The sequence below is a fragment of the Miscanthus floridulus genome, chromosome 17 (genome assembly GCF_019320115.1).
Source record: "Miscanthus floridulus cultivar M001 chromosome 17, ASM1932011v1, whole genome shotgun sequence".
Classification (NCBI taxonomy): domain Eukaryota; kingdom Viridiplantae; phylum Streptophyta; class Magnoliopsida; order Poales; family Poaceae; genus Miscanthus; species Miscanthus floridulus.
Genome location: NC_089596.1, coordinates 33,172,996 through 33,181,005, shown reverse-complemented (window position 1 = coordinate 33,181,005; position 8,010 = coordinate 33,172,996). Strand labels below are relative to the sequence as shown.

The 8,010-nt window shown below is 43.7% G+C and overlaps 1 protein-coding gene across 1 annotated transcript; it reads left to right on the top strand.

Moving 5' to 3' along the window:
* Positions 1-7,107: 7,107 nt before the first annotated feature.
* LOC136515513 (zinc finger BED domain-containing protein RICESLEEPER 3-like) lies at positions 7,108-8,010 on the top strand. The gene has a single exon (XM_066509080.1). The coding sequence runs from the start codon at positions 7,108-7,110 to the stop codon at positions 8,008-8,010; it is 903 nt and encodes a 300-aa protein (XP_066365177.1).

Genomic DNA, 8,010 nt, shown 5'->3' with positions numbered 1-8,010 from the left:
CGGAGCTGTCACACAAGTTGGAAGCTTTGGCGGGCGACGCCTAGCCATTCTTGGAGCCTTGCTCCAAGAGTAACAAACACAATCCACCAGCTTGAATGTGAACCAAGTGCTCTAGGAGTTGAAGAACAGGTTAAAGAGCTCTCTATTGTAGATTGGAGGCTCAATCTCTCAAGGTGCTCCAATGGAGTGAGAGAGAGGAAGAGAGCCTTTTCTAGTTGAGCAGAACGGGGAATGGTCGAGATGACCATTTAGGAGAATGGGAGAGAGAGAGAGGGAGAGAGAGAAAGAGAAAGAAATACTCCTCTTTCTTCCAACGGTCAGATAAGTTGTGACAGTGCCGCGCACCTGTGCGGTAGTGCTGCAACTGCCAGATAGCCAAAGGATAGAGAGAGGAGAGTTTGCTGGCCTAGCTTGAACTTTGAGCACTTTTTTGGTGGAAATATGAGCACTTGGTTGCACATTAAAGATTGTGCATTGTATCCCCTTTATAGTATGGTTTTTTCCTAAACTTAATTTTGAAATAGAAAAGGATTTAAACGTCTTTGAGTCTATCGCCACGTCCTTTTTGTAATTGGGGGCTCCACCATCGCATGTGCTATCCTTATTTTTATACTATCTGCTTTTCATCTCCATAAATCTCATTAGACCTCGAATCTTGTGGTCATTATCACCAAAAACCCATAATTAGGGCTTTATTGCACTTACAAGACCACATCTTCTTCCTTGGCTTCGGTTGCCGGCGAGTCCTGAGTGTCCAACCAGAGCCCCTGCAAAGCGTGACAGGACAATGAGCAAACGACATAGCCGATAGAAGAAGATGACCGGTTGCTGGGGTACAAGGTCGTTTTTTGTAAGTCCAGCACCAACCCATTCAAGGGGCACTGGTGGATTGGTTCCCCATTCCAAATCCCAAATAGAAATCAACAACAGGGCATTCGGCATCTGTCGGGCGTCTTCAACCCTAGTGTCCATCGAACCGCATCAAGGCTGCACACTGACTCCACCCGCTAGCAGCTAGCCGTTGCTCGCCGTCACCACGCTAGCCGCTGCCCGTGAGCCCTGCTAGGCCTAGGAGGCGAGGAGTAGGAGCAGCTGATCATCCATTCTTGTTTTTTTATTTTGCAATGTATGGTTTAACTGATCAAGAATTATTATTTTATTCTGCAAGATTGAGGTAACATCTTGTGTTGTCCATTCACTTTTCGTCATAATTTGTGTGATTGTAGCCTTTTTGTCATGATTTGTATGGTCATAGTATGTGAATACGATGTGACTTGCTCCACAAACCTATTTTTATGTTAGCATTCGCTCCCCCTATAATTTTTTTTTCTGGCTCCACCTTTTTATGTTAGCATTCGCTCCCCCTATAATTTTTTTTTCTGGCTCCACCACTACGAACAGAGATAGATATGTTACGTGCAAAAACAAAGGCTTCGCCGACCATGCCATGACTACAACTTGCACCATTGTTATCACCACACAGGGCATTCCATGGTCTAACATCACCGCTGAGAGGTGAGAGCCACAAGTTGTGCTCAATACCGAAGTTTCTAGATCTGTCAGTCGACACGGAAGAACCGATGAAGTGATTTTTCAAAGCTAAACAACTTTAATTAAAGGTGTGCATTAATTCCAATTTTAACATAATTTAGGCTCCATTTTGAAAGAATGTGACAGAATTGGTGACCCATCAATAAACATATTAAAGTTTATTTGCCTGTAGGAGGCTTGTGGACGCTCAGGTCTATGCTGTGTATGCCAACAAGCTAACAAACTCAAAATCAGGTTATAAAAAATAAACATTTTCAGAAACTCCATGGAAAACTCGTATTATTGAAACCACAACAGTTCAAGTATAGCCCAGTTATTTTGTAAGCAGCCCGTTGATATTTAGGCGGGCCAAGCCGTTAATCAGGCCATGCCGGAACATACTGTATGAGCTAGGGGAGCGGACGAACAACCTAAGCATGACAAGCACTATGGTCTTGGGTCATGCTGGCACGCGCACAATTTGGTGCAGGGCCGTTTGCTGGCCCATGGGCCTCGTTCCTTTTAGCGACTGTAGTATTGAGGAGTGGCTAGCTACTGATGAGAATCCTCTAAAAAAAAGCGCTACTAATAAGAAAAATGGATCGACTATAAGTAAAATGTCCAATTTACCTCCTTCAAAACTGCCACAGTCATTCAATTTTGCTTCGTAAACTATCAAATTAGTTTTCTAACGATCTTTTAATTTTTAAAATTATTTGCTTTTGCATCTTAGGTGATTTTGATAGTCGTTTTACTAACATGATGTCAGGTTAGAGAGAGTAAATCAGACTAAGCTAAAGGTTCAAAGAGGTACATCAGACTAGAAATATTTTTATAAAAATCCATAAATCCATAAAAATATTTTTTCAAAAACTTATCTAAATATGTTTACATGGAAAAATAATGTAATTAAAAATTATAAAATCTAGTTCAATTTTAGACAATTCATAGAAAATTGTTTTACCCAAAAAAATTATGAAACTAGTTTTAGATTCATTTTAAAATCATGCTATATCTTATGGTGCCTAGCTTAAATTGTATAAATCCTGATGGACTCATTTTGGTGTTTATTTTTTTGTAGAAGCGCCCGTTATCTATTATAATTGGTTGAGGTTGATCTTCTGGACTACAGAAGCGCCAATGTCATGACTATAGTCGGCATTGGTCGCTCGTCATGTAACCACATCATACTTAATACTATTTAGTACAAACATAAATATCGACCAATCATGTTCATGTCACTTGATTCTATCTGTACAAACATTATAAATTGTATGCTACCATCTATATTTTCTAGTCGTCTATGCTCCATAATTTATTGTAATAGAATTTAATTAAATTTAATAGTTTATAAAACATAAATAAATATATTAAACGAAGGGTGCATGCATATGTGCGGCTAGGTACATACAACCACGCAGGTTAACATAACTACTTTGAAAATTTATCCAGGACGGGGGACCAACACCTCATATGGTCCTAACAATGCTCCATTGACGCTTCTACATTGTCCAGATGATCAACATATACTAATTATAATAGATAACGAGCGCTAATACTAGCAAATAGGCAAAATGAGCCCATAAAGATTCAAACTATTTCAAGCTAGTCACCATAAGGTAGAGCCTGATTTTAGGGAAAGAAAACTAAAACTAGTTTCATATTTTTCCGTGGTAAAAGAAATTTTCTAAGATTAAACCTGATTTTATGATTTTTAATTACATTATTTTCCATGTAAAAATATTTGAATATTTTTTTTGGAAAAAATATTTTTTATGAATTTTTAGGTTTTTTAAAAGTATTTGTAGTCCGATTTACCTTCTTGAATTTTCAACTTAGTCTGATTTACCTCCCTTTAACATGATGCAACAAACCACCCAAGGTGTAAAAACAAATGGTTTTAAAAGTTGAGGGGTCAAAAAAACTGATTTTATAGTTTAGGGAGCAAAACCAGATGACCACAATAGTTGAGGGAGATAGATTAGATTTTTTTTTCACATATCCGAGAGCACCGAATAAGTCAATGGGCATGGCCAGGCGCCCAGACCCAGGCCCAGATGAGACCATTGATTACAAAAATCAAGAAAATATTTATTTAATAATTTGTTTGCTTTGAGATCCATGCATACTGTTCGAGGGCTACACATGGAAATCTTCACATAAAGTACTGAAAAAGTACACTGCCAATGTACTTTATTTATTGTAGACATATCCCAAACCTAGAGATTCAAGGGGCTTCATGACTACAGCCACGCAATACATGCATAAAGAGATGCTGACCAACAACAAAGAATGAGACCAAGCATGGATGAAGTGCTCAGCATCCATGTTCTTTCTTCACGCAGGTGCGGTTGCAGTTGCTGTAGCAAGCGGGAACGCAGGACTGGAGTATACCGCCCCTGCAAGACTGGCAATCGAAAGTGGTGTCGTGGACAAATTGGCAGCCATTTTTGGCTTCCAAGATGCAATCACGGCTGCAGTTGCCGTAGCAGCAGGAGGACACCGTGCACGCCTGAAAGACCTGCCTCTCGCACGACTGCCTAGCAGCCAAGGGGTTCTCACAGTAACTTCTGCAGGTGGTGGCGATCTCTTCTGTGCAGTTCATAGTGCACAGGAATCCACAGCGGCTGCATAGCGGCCCTGTCTCTGGGTTCCCCAGGGAAGACAGGACCATAATGGCGAAAACCGCAACGGCGGCAGCGGCAGCGGCACCAGAAGCCATTGCTGCAGATGGACACATACAGTAATGTTTGCTAATTAACCTAGCTAGAGAGATCGGGAGAGGGTGTCAACGAGATTAGTTGGTGCTCATATGATTGAACGGCTAATGCTATTTATAGGCTCCAACTAAGGGAACATCTAGCCTAAATTATATAGATGGGGTATCTAATGTGTAGATTACACCATGTTATTATCTATGCAAGTTGACTTAGAAGTATAGTTTTCCAAATGGACCAAGCCCGCTGGGCTGACACGAGCACGGTACTATTTGGCCCGGTACAAAAACGGCCCGGCCCGGCAGCTACCGTGCCCATGCCAAGCACGGCACGGCCCCGCGCCCGTGCCTAGGCCATGATGCCAGCACGATGGCATGGCATGGGCACGGCCCGCTTCAATGGCCGGCACGGGGGCGGCACGGCCTCGAGCCGTTGGATGGAGCCCCCCGCCTGCTGACCGTTGGATCTAGGGGTCAGGTGGGACGGCTTTATAAGCCAGCCGCTGCTCCTGGCTCGGAGCCTTTCCAAACCCTAGCTCATTCCGTCGGTCCGTCCCCTGTCCCCATTCTAGCCACATCAAGCTCTCCCATCGACTGAAACCCTAGCCGCTCTCCTCTCGTCTTCCCACCGTCCGGTGGCTGGTTAAGGCGGCGGTTGCTGCCTGCTGGCATGGGCACATGGCACTTCTACACCACTCTTCCTTCCCCTGACCGTCGATGTAGCTTTCTCGTCGAGATCCACCACCGTTCGTCTTCGTCTCTGTCTCGTTGCTCTCATCGACCTCGTCGAAGTCCGGCATCATTAGGGCTCCGCTCTGATGCGTTGAGGTACCAGGGTGTCGGGTCTCCACGACGTCGTCGTCGCCGTTGTCTCTGGTGCTCCATCAAGAGAGGTGAGCCGTAACCCTAGATCTGTTCGTTTTTGTTCTTCTTCTTGATTTCTTCATGATCTTCTATTAACCCTAGGTGTTCTTGTTGTTCTTAGTTTTGGTAGGCGTTGGCGTTGAGGGACCGGAGGCCGGTGACGACGAGATGTCGGACGAGTAGGAGGACATCGGTCACTCATAACCTGGGCTTCGCCGCTCTTTGCCGCACTCGTAACCTGGGCTCCTCGACGCCGTCACCATGGAGTCTTCCGACGGGTAAGGGGTCAGTTCCGGTGGTCGGTGGTTCCCTCTTCTCTCTCTCCGCCCTCAATCTCCCTCTTCTCCCTCTTCGCCCTCAGTCTCCCTCTTCTCCCTCAGATCCGGTGGTTCCCGCCCTCAATCTCCATCTGTTCCCTTATTCTTCATCCCTGAACGTCGATTGAGCCTCGTTCTCGGCATCCTCGCCGCATCTCCATCATCTGCCTGTCGTCCACATCGTTGGCTACCACCACCTCCGGGGCTCTGGTCTCCGTTGAGGTACCGGGGTGTGCAATCGGTCCGTCTCATCATCGTCGTTTACGGGGCTCCGGCCGTAGAGGTAAGGGTAAACCCTAACCCTAACCTTAACCCTAGTCCCCAACCTAACCCTGCTTTTATCTGTTGATTGTGGCAGCCGTCGAGGAACCAGAGACGGTAGAGATGGCCCCAGGCACCGGGCGACACGACGACGGGGAGTTTGACCACTCCCAGAACGACGAGCTGCGTATGTGCGGGATGGCCGGAGATGATGAGGACGACGATGTCCACGAGGACGCTGTCGTGCTCTTCGGCCATTCTGCTGTTGATCCCCTTCCCGTCGACGACTCCGACCCCCCAGTCGACATGGCTGATGCCGACGGTGGCCAGAGCGAGGTTAGCCTTGTCGGTTCTAATCGCCCTTCCACGTCTGCTATCTGGGAGAACTTTGAGAAGCACTACAAAACTGACAAAGGTAGAAAGATCAGGTTTGCTTCCACTTGCCTTCATTGCCATAAGCGCTACTCTGCTTATTCTGCTCATGGCACTGGTAAGTGTCCTAAGAAACTTGAGAAGACCCAGGGCATGACTCAGACTCATATTGCTTTTAATTCTGATGCTTCTATTCGTCGTTGGGAGTACAGTGCTGAGGTAGCTCGTGTTGAACTTGTTCGTATGCTTGCTAGATTGGACCTACCTCTTATGATTGGTGAAACTGAGGCATTTAAAGATTATATTAAAACTGCTCATAACCCTAATTTTTCACCTGTCTCTAAGCAAACCACTGGTAGAGATCTGTTTAAATACTATAATGAGAAACGTGATAAACTGATGGTCTGTTTAAAGGATAATGCTATTTCATCTATCGTTATTACCTCTGATATATGGTCTGGAAAGGCTAAAGAAGATTATTTATCTATTGTGGCTCATTTCATTAATGCTGATTGGCAATTAGAGAAAATGGTACTTGGTTTAAGGTTGATTGATGTGTCCCATAATGCTGAGAACATTGCTGAGCATGTTGCATCTGTCATTGCTGAGTATGGTATACTTAACAAGGTTTTTTCTATAACTTTGGATAATGCATCTGCAAATAAAAATGCTATGGATAAACTGAAACCTATACTTAAAGAATATTTGTGTTCTGATCTATTTTTGCATCAACGATGTGCTTGTCATATTATTAACCTGATTGTGAAAGAAGCACTAGCTGCTGTGAATCCTCTCATTGATGATTTTAGAACAGCAATCTCTTTTATGAACTCCTCTAATCAAAGAATTGCTGCATACAAGAGTTATTGCATTGCTAGTAGTGTTAGACCTAGGAAGTTTGGATTAGACATGGATGTTAGATGAAACTCTACTTACCTAATGCTTAAGCACTTGCTGCCTCACAAGAGTACTTTCAGTACTTTCATTTAGGCCAATTACCCTAGAGGTTCAGGTAGTGGTTTCCTTTTGACTGATGATCACTGGGCTATGGCAAATAAAATCTTGGAATTTCTTGAACTGTTCTATGACTCAACTGTTGATTTGTCTGGTGTTTACTATCCTACTTCTCCACTTATGATTCATCATCTTGTTAAGATTGCTATACACCTGCATAGGTATCAACATGATGAACATCTAAGATCTGTTATCCAACCTATGATTGACAAATACAATAAGTACTGGAAGAACATATCTTATCTTTATTCTATTACATTCATATTGGATCCAAGAGCTAAAATTAAGGGATTTACCAAAGTGCTTAGGAAGTTACATTCTCTTTTTAATATTGACTACACTAATAAGTTGCTGGACACCAGAGCTCTTTTGTTTAAAATGTATAACAGGTATGATATAATGTATGGCTCTAATAGACTGAAAAGGGTTGTTCCTCCATCCCTGTCTGGTAAGAAAAGAACAGCTTGGGCTAAAATTTATGATGATGATGAGTTGGATGTTGGAGCTGGCTGTTCTTCCCTCCCTTCTAGTCTTGATCATTCTAGGAATGTTTCTGCCACTTCCTTGCTACAGGCAGCAACTGCTAGTTCTAACTCTAGTGAGCTTGCATCCTACATGGACTGTGACACAGTAAGCCAGTTGGATGATGTGTTTGACATCATGCAGTGGTGGCATGAGCACAAGCTTACTTATTCAGTACTTTCTGTTCTTGCTAAAGACATTTTGACAGTGACTGTGTCAACCATTTCTTCAGAGTCTACTTTTAGCTTAACTGGCAGGATCATCGAGGAGCGGCGGCGGAGGCTGAACCCTAAAACTATAGAGGCGCTTACCTGCATCAAGGATTGGGAGAATGCTGAGACAAGACTGCAGCACATGGTGGAGGACAAGGAGCTGGAAGAGGCCTTTGCTGGTCTTTATCTTGATGTCGACTAG

Excerpts from the sequence above, each read along its gene's own strand:
- LOC136515513 (XM_066509080.1), top strand. The coding sequence starts at position 7,108 with ATGGCAAATAAAATCTTGGAATTTCTTGAACTGTTCTATGACTCAACT.